Source organism: Notechis scutatus, chromosome 4 (genome assembly GCF_049901735.1).
Source record: "Notechis scutatus isolate UNSWTSFEM ecotype Mainland chromosome 4, rNotScu1.2, whole genome shotgun sequence".
In the NCBI taxonomy this organism is placed as follows: Eukaryota; Metazoa; Chordata; class Lepidosauria; order Squamata; family Elapidae; genus Notechis; species Notechis scutatus.
Window position 1 is genome coordinate 98651352 of NC_142012.1, and position 16483 is coordinate 98667834.

The following is a 16483-nucleotide window of genomic DNA, read 5'->3' on the forward strand; positions in this document are numbered from 1 at the left end:
TCCGATCCAGTTAGTCAGGCCCTCTTTAAACTGCGGAGGAGAGAGAGAGAGAGAGAGCGAGGCGCTGAGGGAATCTCCGCGGCGCTCGCCTTAGAGCGGTTGGGACGGAGTAGCGTTGCTCCTCTCGGGCGCTTTTGGCGGGACAGGGAAGAAGCGGCACGCGCAGATTGGAGTTCCCTTTTTTTTGGCGGGAGCGGGGGGGAGAAGGATAAGACAAGGGTGTTTTTTTTTTGTTTTTGGCGGGAGGGGTGAGGAGAGAAGGATAAGATAAGGGAGGGGGCGTTAAAACCCTGCTCCAGTGGCCGCCGCCGCCGCCGCCGCCTCCGGGCGAGCGCGGAAGGTTGCCTGAGGTAACCGCGGGCGAGGGAGGCGGAGGCGAGCTGGGCAGAGCGGAGCCGGGGCGAGGAGAGGATGGCAGGCAGCCCCAGAGCCGGCTGACGGGAAAGGAGAAGAGAAGAGACCGAGAGGGAAAGAAACGAGGACTTGGAGGGAGCCATGGCGCTGCCCAACCCGCCGCCTGCCCTTGTCGCCGCCGCCGCCGCCGGTTCGGATCTCCTGCCTGCGGTCGTCGACAAACGCCCCATGCTGGGTTGCGACGTAAAACAGGAAAGCGTGGATCCCCCTCCGGCGGAGGAGAAGGGATCCCAGCCACCGGAAGAAGGGATGGCAGCTGCGGAGGAGGAGGAGGAAGAAGAAAGGAAACTCGGCGTGGGAGAAGGCGAGGAACTGCTTCCTCACCTGCCTGAACCGAGGTCGGCTTCTGGGGTAAGGATCGGCTCCAAGTAGGGACCGGCGTAGGAGGCTTCCCTCTTTCGGAGATGCCGCCCTGTCCCAAGGGGACTGCATGCATAAATGCATTATTTGATGGGGTGTTGTTTTTTTTAACCCTGTTTAAGGGCAATTGGGGTTTGGGGGATTGAAACTAAAAGCATGTTTATTAACCCTTACCATGAATCGAGTATGATAACATATTCACCCATAAAGTGGCCATAATACGGGGAGAGAAATTGTGTTTTTGGTTTTTTTCTGACAAGCGAATGGGGCCAAGTTGGGTCTTTTGCTTGGCAGAGAATTCAGTCTTTCCTTAGATTTGGATCTCCTGGTCTCTTGCCTTAGTTTTCCAGTCCCTTCAGCTGTCATTAGAAACTAAGTATTCCATCTAAGCAGAGGGAGCAAAGCAAACTCAATTTTTTTAAAAAAAGGTTGTGGATTAGGCTAGCTTGAGTACCTCTTTTGTGATATTTATTTGGATTTTTCTTATTCATTATTTTTTTTTCTCCTATGGATAAATATCAGGGAAAAGTTATCTAGAAGGATTGGAGCGGGAAGTAAGTTTGCAGGAACAACTTCAAAAACCTAGTTGTCATCAAAACTGCTAAATAAGTCTTGGATATTAAATTTAATAGGGACCCCATTTATTCCTGGTGCAGAGCACATAATGATTCCCATCACATCTCCAACAAACAAATGTAACCCAATTCCGCAAGTTTATCTAAATTAGTTCATAGTACCAAACATAGAAGACTGCTACAAAACAAATATTTGTATAAATAACTTATAATTTAGGTCTTCTTGTGCAATCTGGTGTCTTCCAGATTTGTGAGTTGAGAACTATCATCTGCCAGTCACCATGGAGAGTACCAGACTAGTGATAGTTCCCTAATATGATGGTGTTAAGTTTATAATATTCCACATTCCTTCCTTCAAAATTAAGCTAGCCCATTAACAAATTGGTGACCTTTCTGAACTTGCTTTTTGTTGTTTTAATGCAGAGGGAAGAAGGTTACGCAAGAAGGAAACTATCTTCTAGAACTACTGTATGTTGCATCATGTATTAGTCTGATAGTATATTTGTTTACTTCCCATGGGAAGATGCATGCCTGTCATGAAAAACAGCAGGGGAATTATTACTGCTCTAAAAAAAGTTGAACATAGGCTGTTATTTTCCACCATAGTCACTTGTTCTGATTTCCAGCCACCTCCCCCTCTTCTCAATAAACTCATGTACTGGATGATCCCTTAAGGGTCGTTTAGAGACAAAACAGTTCAGCTGAAGATATGAGGAATAACAGTACCAAAGTACTGTTATATTTGAAACTACAGAAAACAATTTCCATTTCTGACTTTTTTGCTGAATTACTAGGAAAAAAGCCAAGAATACAAATCAGCAAATATATACATTTAAAAATACCTGCATTTTTAAAAATAATTTCTCCAAATCAACTAGTCTCTTGCCCAGTTACCTCCTTTCTTACAAAAGCTGCCTAGTTACAGCTACAGCAGAAATAGAAAATTGGAGGGATGCTTTGTTAGGTCCTGCCTATTTCCACTTCCATCTAATTTATTCTGAGAAATATTCCAACTGCTCAGTAGTATCTCAGTATAATAAGTGTCTGCTGCTCACAGAGGCTTGGATTTAGAAGTGTATTTTTCCTGCTTGCAGTGGTATTTTTGCTTGGAAAATATCAACAAGCCATTGTAGTCTTATTTTGAATAGGAATAGAATTCCAGGTTACTTCGTTTCATCTCCACAACTGCTTCTTTGACATCAAGCATCTGTGCTACCTTTCAAAAGCTATATTTCACCCATAACAAAAAAAATGGTTAATAAAATTAAGAATTATAGTAAGAATTATAGTAAGAAACAAGACAGGAGTTTCCTTATAACTGATGAATCTAGGCGCAAGTTGTACTTTGAACACATCATATCAGGACAAAATAGTTACACATATGGTATACATCTGTAATTTAAAATAATTTAGTTGCTAGACTTAATCTTAACATATAATTTTAATTTGTCAGCTATATTAGCTCCTTCAGATTAATTTAAATAAGATGTATTTTTATAATTAGATTTTAAGAGTAACTTTTACAAAAGAAATGAATAATTAGAACTGTTTACTTATGAATTAAACTGGTAATCCATAAATCTTTATTAGTTATGAACCATTGGACATTTACACTGTTTTGAGTATGGTATACAACAGAGGCAGAAAGGGAATAGAAGCCTATGTATTCAATACTATTATATATATTAGACTTGTTCCTTTAGTACTGTCACGTACTCCACAGTGGAAAAAACACTCATACTATAGTGGGGGAAAGCATTCATCCTATATCCAATGTTAAATTATTAAAAAATACTTAAGAACATGAAATGATTTGAAGTAGAGATCTTCACTAACAGTGTCATAGTCACTCATATTCAATTCATTGTACTGAATATTACAAGCATAGCATAATGGAAAAAAGTCTTCAATTATCAGTAGCTTAATATGGTGCTATATTACTAAGAACAAGTAGTTTCTTTACAACAGATGGAAGGTAGAAAGGCATTTTGAACATGTATTTGCAAACTATTTGCCAGTTCTAACTAGCACAGAAATAAAAGGGAAAAAAACTTCATATTTTAATGGCTGAATTAGTTCATGTATGAGGTTGAATGTTTAAAACAACTATCTTCCTTTTTTCTGGATTTGTTTGTGAGCTGCTTTCTACTTTAAAGTTTTCTCTCAGAAAAACAGTTTGCTGTCTGGAAAGGCAGCACAAGAAAAAAATCACTAGTTATTATTTCATCAAATACTGAACATCCTCAGAAGAACTAATATTTCTAATTAACACCGAATCAATTACCGGTATACTGTGTTTAAAAAATCCCTGAATTTAAAAATGTAGACAAAAGTATAGATTTTTCTGATTTCTGTCTTTATTTTCTTATTTTATATTACTTTATATTAGGCTTATCTTTCTTGTTAAAACTTTAAATAACATTAAAGCATAATTCATGTCAAGATAATACAGTTGACTTATAACTATTTCAGTGACAAAGTTAATGCACCATTCCAAATTCCAGTATCAAAATCAAATATCAGAGACTAATATAAACCAATAAACCTAGAATACATGTAAAAAAGAACGTTCTTTGAATGTGGTCAAATGTAAAATTCTAAAGGCCAGTTTTGAAAATACATCAAGTCCAGTTCATGTGAGAAATTTGTTACACTACATTATGTATTTTTCCATATTCTTTTGGTAGTCACTATTGATATAGTTGAAACAGATGCAGAATTACATATATGGAATTTCTTTTACGGTATTTGCTTCAATATCATGGGATTTCAACAGTTTCAGATGCTTATCACTACACAAGCACATTTGATTAGAACACTTTCTGGTTAGTAAACTACAGGCCACATCTAAGAGACTGCAATGGGAGGTTTATTGGTTTATTCTAAACTACTGTTAATTCAGCGGTCCAGCAGAGAATTTAAAGACATCCAGTATGAAAAATTGTGAAAGAAAGGGATCCCATCAAAGCTGGTAGTATTGTTCCATCATTAACATTATGAAGAATCAGTCAGCTCTGTTTTCACTAAGAAAGCCAGATAATTTAATTTAAAGAATCTTAATTTTGAAGGGAAAGGTACCTATTGGTGAGGCAAGGTAATAAATTAGCAAACAGAAATTGTTTATTTTTCTCTTCACCACAGCAGAGAAATGGCTACATGACTTTTGATAAGAATGCAATTAATAGTTTTGACAGGACTGTTCTAGTTAAATAGTATGGCAGAGTGCACCTAGTAGAGGTGATGGGAAGAATAAGTCCAGACTGATCAGAATAATAGAAATAACCATGACAATGATAATGGTAATAGTAGCAATGCAACATCTTCAATCCTATCCTGACATTTTTGCACATATGAAAGATTCCAGATTGACCTTCTCTCCAATAGTAAAAACGGAAAGGTAGGGAATAATTTCTTCTGTGAGCCCATTCTCTGCTTTATTTAGATGAAAATAGTATTTTACCAATATCAGCACAGAAACTAATAGTGTATATTTGATAACAATCATTCGTTTACTGCTGATTCAAAGTTATGACAGCGTTGAAAAACTTATGATCTGTGCTCAAATTTACAAATTGCACCACCTCCAGAGCCACATAATAACAATTTGTGTTCTCATTTACACCAGTTGCAGCATCCTGTGGTGATGTGGTTACAATTCCTGATTTTCCCAGCTGTCTTCTGACAAGTAAAGTCAGTGGGGAAAGCTGAATTCACTTAATGACCAGAGTAAAAATTATAGTAAAATCAGATGTGATGGCTTAACAATTGCTTAGTGATAGAAGATCTGGCTCTAATTGTAGTTGTAAGTCAAGGACTACCTGTATTGAGCAGTCTTCTTATTTAAATGCCATCAATTTGATTTACTGCATATTTCAATTTTTATACTGCTTTTCATTTTGCAAATCATATATAAAATACATAAAACTGAAGTCAGTATTCACTTCTTTAGAAAATGCTCAGAAATGAATTCGTAACATCAGGAGATATGACACATCAATTGTAAGAGAAGTCTATTGAAATACTCATCCATACTAAATTTATTTTCTTGAATGGTTTGAGTAGAATTATCAAAAGCAAAAACCATAAAATGTGTAAAAATTACAACCATGTTAAATAAATGCTTCAGCTTATCTAGGGAGAGGAACAGATGGAGATTCAAGAACACAATGATATTTTGGTAATAAGCGTCAATGCTTATAAAACATTAAATAAATATAGAAAAAGGAAGTATTGCATCTCATTTACTTCAAATAATTTTTAAAATTCTAAAAATGAAAAAATATTAACTCCACTACTTTGGCATTCTGTAAGTGGGAGTACTAATTCAAACAAGTATGATACATGTAGTCCTCAATGGCCATTATGGTTGTAAGTCATCCCAGTCACAAAGGGGGTCACCCCATGACTGATCTGATTTTACAGCCTTTTTTGTGGCAGTCATTAAGTGAACACCATGGTAATAATAATGACCTTCTGGGATTAAAAAAAACATAGTAGTCATAAAGCAAGTCCATTGTTCACTATGAGTCATTTTTGCCAAAAACTGCAAAAAGTTCTCTGCAGAAATGTTGTAAAACGTGGTAAATGCTAGATGCTGCAAACAACTATAAATGCAGGACCATTGCCAAGAGTTTAACATGTGATTATGTGACCATTGGGGGGGAACGGCCTTTGGAACTTCAGAACTGTGTAATAAGTAGCCCAGGAGAGATTCATCATAACTTCAAATGGTCACTGTGACCAATCGTAAGTCAAGGACTACCTGTAGGCTTGTAGGGGAGCACAGAAAAAGTGTGGACTGTTGTGCTAATTAGATTATAACTGAGGTGGTTTCAAGGTGTTACTGCACATTCAAAATTGGTACCTTTCTGCTTTTGTCTCTACTACTACAATTTTAGTTCCCATTCAAGCTGCTTATAGAATCTGAACAGCATTTAGTATTAAAAATATATTGTTCATTCATAATTACTCCACCCTCCTCTCCCACACTTTAGCTTCTGTCATTTTTTCCCCTTTAGAGTGAAGGCTGAAATAACAGTACTCAGACAGAGCATTATGGACTCCTCTAGAGCTTTTTGAAGAAATTTACATTTTTAGCACATGACATGTAGTTGGGTTTTTTTTTATTCAAAAACAACATTTATTGTGGAGTCTTTTGGGAATATTCACATATTTTTTTCTGGCATATCGAGCCTTCAGATAGCTTACTGCTACATTTTCACATTTTCTTGATACATGAACTTTAGCATTACCAGATCAAAACCCCAGACAATCTTGTATAGTCTTGGCAGCAATCTAGTAGTCATCTGGATTTGTGCAGTCAATAGCTGGTAACTGAAGTGTATCTAAAATTATTTCAAAGTTGAAAATGTTCATTTAAAATTTAATTTTGGAGAGGGGAGAAAATGTAAGGCAACCTTTTACTTCTATTTCATAACCTATAAATAAATATGGATACAAAAGCCACTACATTCTCTTTGAAGACAGATCTACATTCAGAGGTGGTATTCAGCAGGTTCTGACCAGTTCTGGAGAACTAGTAGTGGAAATTTTGAGTAGTTCAGAGAACTGGCAAATCCCACCTCTGACTGGCCCTGCCCCCATCTATTCTCTGCCTCCCGAGTCCCAGCTGATCGGCTGGGTCTTCCTTGGTTGCTCTGCACAGGAGAACGGAGCTGGAAAGCAGGTAAAGGTGAGGAGGGAATGTGGATTTTGCAGTAACCTTCCCCTGCTACACCCATCAAGCCACACCATGCCCACTAAGCCACACCCACAGAACCGGTAGTAAAAAAATATATTAATCCCACCATTGTCTACAGTCCTCCATGGAAATCTGATTTGATTTGGTCTGCAGCCATCCATTCTCTGGAAGGGTAAAGGGACTAATAATTGAAATTTTGTCTTTCCAAAAATTATTGCTTTTTATTTTTAATTGTCCATAACAAAATTTTTATTATAATATGAGGCAGAAAAGAGCTTTTTCATGAGAAAAAAAACAACAGCCATGAACAGAGAAAAGAGCCTGTGGCATACTGGTTAAAGTACTAAACTAGCACAGGTAGACCCAGGTTCAAGCCATCCTCAGCCACAGAAGCCTGCTTAGTGACTTTGGGCCAGTTATTCTCAATCCAATATCACAATCCTACATCAGAAGAACATTGTTGTCAGTAAAGTAGAGGGAGATAAATAAAGTAAAGTAAATTGCCTTAAGCTCCTAAAGGAAAGACTGGTATGACTCTTAACAAATAAAACTAACTGTTGCAACTTGGAAATATTAATATGTGTCTGAATTGTTTCAATTTTATCCATCTCTGAAAAAGCTTTAAAAGTCCCCCCCCCCCGCCCCCATACTTGGAGTGGGGCTATATAAAGAGCCTTACAATTAGATTTCCAGCTCAGAAAGTATCAAAGAGAGTGAGGGATAATTTGAATACCATAATCTGATAAAGACTGCCAAATGTCATACAAATTGGTGCAAAAAATATATTCCCTACTTTCTAGATTACTTAAGTCTCCACAATTTTCTATATTTTGCAACAAAAGAATATGACACACAACAAAGCTAGACTGTGAGTAAGTGAATTGTGTCAAATACAGTATGCTTGGAAATATGCTTAGAGGAATTTTCCTGTCACTGTTTTCCTTTTTTTTAATATAGCATCTGTTTACCATGCCCAGAAATCCTTTGCCCTTGCAATTTGAATACAACTACCATCTATCAATTTCCTTAACTCCAACACACACACACACCTCATTGACAGGAATAAAAGATAGAAGATTAGGCATACTGCTTACCAAGATTGGGAATTAGGAAGGAAAATGGGAAGAATGGATTGACTTTGCTTATCAGAAGGTTGCAAAAGGTGACCATATGACTCCAGGATACTGCAACCATCATAAATATGAGTCAGTTGCCAAGCATCTGAATTTGGATCACATGACCATGGGGTTGCTGCAACAGTCATAAATGAGAAAAATGATCATAAGCCACTTTTTTCAATGCCATTGTAATTTTGAATGGTCACTAAACAAATTTAGGTTGAAGTTGAAGACTATTCATATGATGGAATCCATATGAATATTCTGTAAAGAAACAGAACATGGTACGGGAAATGAGACAACTGGAAAATTGGATAAATGTATTGATGGATGTTAGAATGTGTGTGAAAATAGTAATGTATATTCATATAGCTTTCTGTTCATCCTTCACAGTTTTAACATCTATTCAAAAGGCTGCAGACAGAGCAACCTATTACAACTGTCTTTCCATTATTTTTCCTATCACGATTATATGAGAAATTCTGAAAAACTTGTCTAAAAATGTATATATCTTTTTGACAGGTAGCGTGTTATTCTGCCTTTCCATCATTCATTATTTCATTCAGTGGAATTTATATGCCACTCCAATCGAGGAGGTCTCCTAGCAGCTTACATTTATTTCTTACAGTAATAGAATTAAAATTAGTCTCCTCTCCACCCCATCTCACATTAAAACAACCTTCATCTTGCATTCTAGTTTTGGATTTATGTCAAGTAACAACACAGCCCTGGCTCCACATTCATTCTGAAATCAATCAACATTAAATATGTAGCACTGACTTACACTTGAATTTTCATTCATCAATGAAATATAGATTTTTTTTTTCTGTATTGCATTCCAAGTTGTACTACTTTTAAATATGGAAGTTTTTAATGTGTTCCTTTTTTCTAAACCATTGCCACTGCGTTGCTAATAAGAAAAGTAATGTTCTATGAACTGGAACCCTGTCAAAGTTCATTGTCAAGCACTTTGTTTATTTTTCCTAATTTCAGGGAATGGAGAGAGGACACAAAAATGATATTTCTCCTTTCAGCAGTTTCATTTCAACCATCAGCCAAAAGAAGGAAGATTCTGTAAATGAAAATTCACCTGAACAATTAGTTATTACTGATATAAAAAATGGTGAGAAAATAAAAGATTTAATTTTTAGTCATTTCTAGCTGAAGGGGGTACTTGACATTTGAAGATGTTCTTTTTATTTGTGTTATGACAATGCTTTCAGTACTTTTGTAGAACTCTCTTTGTGTGAAGTATTAACATGATACAGCACAGTAAGAAACAATCTTCTAGTAAGTAGTTATAACAGCTCAGTAGGGATTGTAGGGTGCAGTAACTGGAATGAATTTTAACACACATAGTGTTCAGTTTGCACATGTTAATGAATAGTAATAACAGTAACCTGCCACCAGCTTAATTATGTTTTCAAACAGTATTTGTTCTTCCAAGGGTTTTATAAAACTTTGATTGCAAAAAAGATTTCATAATAGTTAGTGTGTTTAGGAAAGACTTTTTAAAGTTACATATAAGAATAACTGGAGTTGAATCTGTCTTTATAAACAGAAGAATTATGAATGAATAAGCAATCATGAGAATATGCAAAATATTGGAACTTTATAGTATTTTATATTTTGTTATTTTTGGCCCTTTTACAAAGTGGTTTCTGATTCTTATCCTTCACATACCCTCATTTAAAGGATTTAACATTTTATTAAATAGGAACTTTAGCTGAACAGGCTAAATGTGTGAAGCAAAATGTAATAATCAAAGCAAGTATGAAAGAGCAGAGTTGCATCATGACATTGTGAAACATGTTTCATCCATATGGATGCCTATGTTTAACTACAGAATAAAAATGATCGGAATTCTATATTTGAGGTTGAACATCCAAATTGCCTCTGTCAGGACCATGCACTTATAATAAAATGAGTTATCTCAGAATCTCTTGAGAGATGTAGGAGAAAAAAGAGTCTTAACGTTTATTACAAGTTACAAGTAATTTAAATATATATGAACTTATCACAAAGTTAAGGGCTGGAATTAAACATACAATTTTCCTATTTATAAAGAGAATTAGAAAAAAATGAGTTTTCACTACACAAAATCTGTTTTTTAAAGAAAGCTGTCCTTCAATCATCTTGCATTTTACCAGTTTTCCAGGTACCTTAGCTGTTTTTGTCAGTAATGTATAGAAATCAAATAATCAGAGTTGGCAGCTACAGGTAGTCCTCGATTTATGACCATTTATAACATTCAAAGTTATGATGTCCTTGGAAAAAGTGACTTCTGGCATGTACTCACATTTATGGCCATCACATCATCCCCATGATCACATGATCATAATTCAGGCATCTGGCAACTGACTTGCATGTATGACCTGTTGCAGCATCCTACGGTGATGTGATGATGATTTCCAGCCTTTTTTGTTGATTTCAGGAAAAGAATGCACATTGGGGAATCTGGATTTGCTTAACAATTTAAAATTGGGTTTGACTCAAATTATAACCACTACATCTTATGACAGAAATTACTGTCCATTGTAGCTATGAATCAAGGATTACCTGTACAGACTCTACTTTGCTATAATGGGTTTTTACATTGTATATATACAAATATTTATTTTTTCCTAACTTCTTAACCCATCTCCAACTTTTTGCAGTCTTTCAGTTAACAGTACAAAGGAGTCTAGAAATTCAGAGCCATACCTTACAACTGAAAATTTAGTAACTAGCTTGGAGAGAAATATGTGTTTGATCCCAGTCTAGCACTTGCCATCTTGTAATTTCATTTTCTGGAATTATTGGAGCTAATAATACTTTTAACAACCAAATTGTATATTTAAAATGTGGTTCTATGGTTTGCTCATTCTTGGGTGTCACAGATGGAAATGTACACCTCACTACGCTATGGATGCTTCTGGGCTGAAAGGAGGACAATATAGCCATCACTCTTCACACTGCTCTGACTCATCTGGAACAGCGGGAGGGCTATGTGAGGATGCTTTTTCTAGATTTTAGTTCTGCATTTAACACAATTCTTCCACATAGACTAGTGTCTAAATTTATGGACCTTGGGCTTTCTTATTCCATCTGCCTTTGGATTATGGATTTCCCATCTGGCTGCTCTCAGAGGGTCAAATGAGGTGATCATATCTCTTCAGCCCTTATTCTTAACACTGGTATACCACAGGGTTGCGTGTTGAGTCCCTTACTCTATCCTCTTTATGTGCATGACTCCATTCCCACTCACACCAGTAATACTATTATTAAATTTGCAGATGATACAACATTGGTGGAACTTATCTCGGGGTGGGTGGGTAGATGAGTCTGCCTATGGAAATGAGGTGGACCTGTTGCTTTCAAGGTGTGGAGACAATAATTTGGTCCTTAACACCAATAAGACCAAAGAGCTTATAATGGGCTATAGAAGGAATAGATCAGACATCCAGCCCTTGCTTATCAATGGAGACTCAATGGAGCAAGTGATCAGTTTAAGTTTCTGGGTGTTGTTCTAAAAGAGGTCCTGACCTGGGGCACTCACATTGCAGCACTGGTAAAAGGGCCCAGCAGAGATTATATTACCTGAGACTTCTCAGGAAATAATAACTGAATGAAAAAGTTCTGGTAACCTACCACTGCACTATAGAGAGTATTTTAACTTAATGCACCTCTGTATGGTTTGCCAATTGCACAGTGGCAGATAGGAAAGCACTCCAGAGGGTTAACATCATTGCCCAGAGGATCATTGGTTGCCCTCTCCCCTCTTTGGAAGAGCTTTATAGCTCCCGCTGCCTTAAGAAAGTTCAAAACATTCTCAAAGATCGATCTCATCCTGGGAACCCATTTTTTGAACTATTACCATCTGGCAGACGGTACAGGACAATAAAAACAAGGACAAACAGGCTGAAAAGCAGCTTCTATCCCAGAGCAGTAACTATATTGAATTCTACTGTATAGTGTAATATTAATGCAGTATCAGTGGTTTTCAATTCAATTATATAGAATGTGAAGAATGTTTTTGTTTTATTTTTATAGTTTTCTTAAGTATGATGTACACTGAAGATAGCATTTAATTTCATTGTACAAGGTACAATGACAATAAAGTAAACCAAATTAGCTACCTATAACCTGCTGTCCAGGCGGTGCCAGAATATGGTAACAGCACACATTCTTCCGAGAGGCTCCTTTCATGAGGACTATAGGATTATATTTTAAATGTTACGTCATATAGTATGCCTTTTTTTAATTGTGATGCTTTTGACATGAATAAACAAACAAAAGTATTTGGTGTTAGTAAGAAATTGCACTCATTCCACTTTTAGGTCAAAAATATATTAATTCCAGGGTGGAATTCTGCAGTTATATTGAAATACAGTTTGATCATTGTGTTCACATATTTGTTAGTTGAGCAATCTGTATTTATGTGATCATTAAATCAGATTTGGCATTCATTTGCAACTCTTGTATTTCTCTTGAGCTATTTCCTAAAGCATTTTGTTTTATAATGTTTAGAATCTGAAGTGTGTATTCCATATGATACCTGAATTTGAAGAACTTTTAATTTTATTCCTTGAAAAGAATGACATGATCAAAACTGAGTTCAGCTTGATCTCAAATTCTACAGAAATTAAATTTTCCTGACTTTGAATTCTATAAGGAATTATGACTAGTTTAAAATTGGGGGGTGGTTGCATATTATTCCTCTCATTTAGTTCTTACTTACGTATAAATAGTTCAATTAGATTTCCAGACAACTGAATTCTAAATTATATTGTCTTCTTTATGTAAGAAGTTATCCTTTCTGCAATGCCAATAAAATTATTAGAACATTTATAAGATCATTTGTGAATATATTATTTTAAATAAATGGTATTATTCTTATAATGGCTTTTTAACTGAGAATATATGTTTATGTGAACTGTTTATTATGTAAAGATGCTGGTTTTCTTCCTCAGCAGAGTTCTAAATGCATTTCAGGGAAGTTCTGGAATGAAAAAGAATTAAGAGGCAGCTTAGAGGCTAGGATTGGAAGCAACATCCTCTCTTAAGTATCTTTCCAGGATCAGAAGTAAAAATTTAATAATATTTACTCAAGGTTGCATTATTTTGGATAGCCATTTTCATGTGCTATTTACCTGAGCATTGTAATACTGATTTTTTTTGTTTGTTTCATTTTTCTCTTATTTTTAAATTAGCAAAAGAACAGTCACTTGGCCTTGGTGTTAGGCAAAAGCAGCGTACCTCAGTGGATATACTTCCAGTAGAAATGAAAGTTTCAATCCCATTGGAACCCTCCTGTCTCACCCAAACAAAAACTATGAAAGAGTTTTGGTAAGCAGTGTTGCTACATATTTGATATGCAACTAAGTTCAACTTATCAGTGTATGGTCTGCTTAAGGTAATTATTGTTATTTTACTTGGTGAGGACTTTGTGAGTAATAGACCAATTATTGCAGAAATTACTGTAGTAATTTCTGTAATTACTGTAGTAATTTAAAAATATTATGTAAAATTTCTGACTAAACCAGTGCTTACTTTTTCACTTAGGCCTAGAGGGTTTTTTTTAAAATACTGTACATATTCATATAGGCTTGTGCTGAAGAAAGGTGTTGAAAAGTCATTTTTTCTCAAGGATAAACATGTCTAGTTCCCTTAATTTCTTCTCATGAGACATTTCTTCTTATTCTTCTTAACTTCTGCATCTGTTTTGTTTCCTCTGAATCTTTTATAAAAACAAGTGCCCAGAAACTCAAAATAAGGATTCACCAATACAGAATGCTGCCTAGTAGAACTATTTATTTATATACGGTGGGCCTTTTTTTGAGCCCGAAAAAGGCTGGGGGTCTTTTCGGGGAATTTCCCCTTTCTCCTCATCTAGGCGCCCGGCCTCGCCACCAGCCGCCTACGGGTCTGGCGCGCGAGAGCTCCCTACTCCCACCAAACACCTTTGCTGCAGACCCAAGACCTTTGGCACCTGCCTCTGTTGCTTTCCCTTCTGCCCATTCCGCTGCCGTTTGGAATGCCGTTGGAGCTGCCGCCGCCGTTGGAGCTGCCTCTGCCGTTTGGAGCTGCCTCTGCCGTTTGGAGCCGCCGCCGCCATTTGAAGCTGCCGCTTTCGCGTTTGGAGCACTACCGCTGTTTGAAGCACCACTGCCACTCCAAACACGGCGGCAGCTCCAAACACGGAGCGGCAGCTCCAAACGCGTGACGGCGGCACTCCAAGCGGCGGCGGCGGCTCAAGCGGCAGAGGCAGCTCCAAACGGCGGCGCGGCTCCAAACGGCAGAGGCAGCTCCAAACGGCGGCAGCAGCTCCAACGGCACTCCAAGCGGCGGTGGTAGCTCCAACGGCACTCCAAATGGCAAGTCCCCCCACCCTTCCCCCTATTTTGCATGTTTTAAACTAGGCCTAAATTTGGGGGAGGGGCTTAATTGATTTTATGCCTAGAAAACATGCTGGGCCTTCCTATTGGTGGAGGCCGTATTGTTGAGAAACACGGTATGTCCTGCCTTTATTAGTTTTACAAATAACTCAAGGCAGCGAACATACCAAATACAATTTTCTTCTCCTAGTTTCCCCAAAACAAGAGAGAGTCACCCCAGCTGGCTTTCATGGATATAGCAGGACTTGAAATCACAGCCTCCCGCTTTCTAGCCTGGTACCTTAACCACTAGATTAAATTGGCTTTCTGTGGTTTGCAAACTAAACTTCTGTTGATACAAATCAAAATTGTATCTGCCTTTTAGCAATCATGTTGGGCTGCTAACTCATATCAGCAAGATGATCATCTATTGTTCCCATGTGGATACCTGGAGTAATATCTTCACAGTTATTTAATCTCATCCCTACAAGATAGTAAGCTTCATAAGTCAGTTAATCTTACCAAACATTCGTTTTTTTATCACAGTAGGAAAACTTCAACCATTGTTTCTCTCCACTTTGTCCTTTTCAGATAACTGTTGCATCCATTCTGTTCTTCAGGGCTTTTGCAGTTGCTGTTACTAGAGTCGCTTATTCCTTTTCTGGAGACTTGCAGTCTTCTGCAAAGGCCTAAAAGCTATTATGGAGCTTCAGGGCTGAAGAATATGTATTTACATATCTTGCTTCTGGTCTACTATTGTTAAAAAAATCATTTCTGGTCCTTGAAATCCACTGGGTCGACTCCTTTCTTTGATTCTCTTATGAAGAGTGGCTTTCTCTGACAGTTTCAGTTGCAGAGCTTCATTTGTTTGGCTTGAAAATCCGTTCTCTATCTGCTATAACCACAAAAGCTTATATTTGCTACAAATCTATGCAAAAACACATCACAAGTACTGTAACTCATAATAACTTCATGATCATGTCAATTTATCTTCATCTTAACTTCTTACCACTATTTCTTTTTGTCCCCACCTCAAGCTCTCAGATTAGCCAAGAATTCACTATCATCTTAGAGGAAAAGTTTCCCAGATTCTTGAACTCCATTGACAAATTATTTTTAGTTTTTGCTTAGTGAACATTTCATGCTGCAATATTTGCTGGAGCCTGTTCTTACCAAGAAGTAATAATTCACAATAAGCAATGTAGAGTTTTCTGGCTATGCACCTTGTAGGAAAACTGCTGATCATAATCCTTCAAACCCATAATCAGCTTCTGTTTGCTTGTCTATCTAATACTAAGGCTTTCTCTTCTGTTTGTTGTTCCTGGTGATTTGTTTTGAGCAAATTATTTGGAAAGTATTTTATGTTATTCAGCGTTAATCAAAAATAGACAGAGGTCTTTGAGGTTAAGCCTTTCTTTTTATTAATGTTATATACACGTAATAATGCTTATTTTCATTTTAATATATATAGATATTCAATAAGAGATTAATTTATAACATGTTGAATTTTGGACTTTCTTAGGGATGACATAGAAAAATCTAAGTTAACAGGAGACTGGAAGGAAATCTATGACTTTTATTCAAAAACATTTGATTCTTTTCCAGAAGTTAACACTACATTTAAGGTAAAATTGGCAATACTTTCACTGTTTTTTCTTTTCTCTTCCAGTTTGTGACTTAAAAACAGGAATTACCAATAGTGTAAAATATATGTTACCAGTTATAATATTGTATAATTAAAACCAAAAAACGAAAATAGAAGATGGGTAGATTAAAGAAAAAAATGGTTAAAAAAACCCAATACCATGAAATGCATTATTTTTGTATTGGTTCAAAGTCATTTTCTCAACTGAGGCTTTGTGTTTTTTAAAATGTTTATTTTGTAAAAGTATGAAAACTACAACTGTATCTATAAATAAATAAAAACCAGAAAGTAAGAACTCCAGAAATAAAAAATAC

At 36.6% G+C, this 16483-nt stretch overlaps 1 protein-coding gene across 1 annotated transcript in view; it reads left to right on the plus strand.

The window, feature by feature from the left end:
• The first annotated feature begins 219 nt into the window (after positions 1-219).
• HECTD2 (HECT domain E3 ubiquitin protein ligase 2) overlaps positions 220-16483 on the plus strand; it is a 46547-nt gene continuing 30283 nt past the window's right edge. Inside the window, exons 1-4 of the mRNA XM_026670779.2 lie at positions 220-765; positions 9162-9291; positions 13361-13496; positions 16047-16149. Of these exons, the coding sequence (XP_026526564.1) occupies positions 496-765; positions 9162-9291; positions 13361-13496; positions 16047-16149 (639 nt within the window). The 5' untranslated portion in view covers positions 220-495. The remainder of the gene's footprint in view (positions 766-9161; positions 9292-13360; positions 13497-16046; positions 16150-16483) is intronic.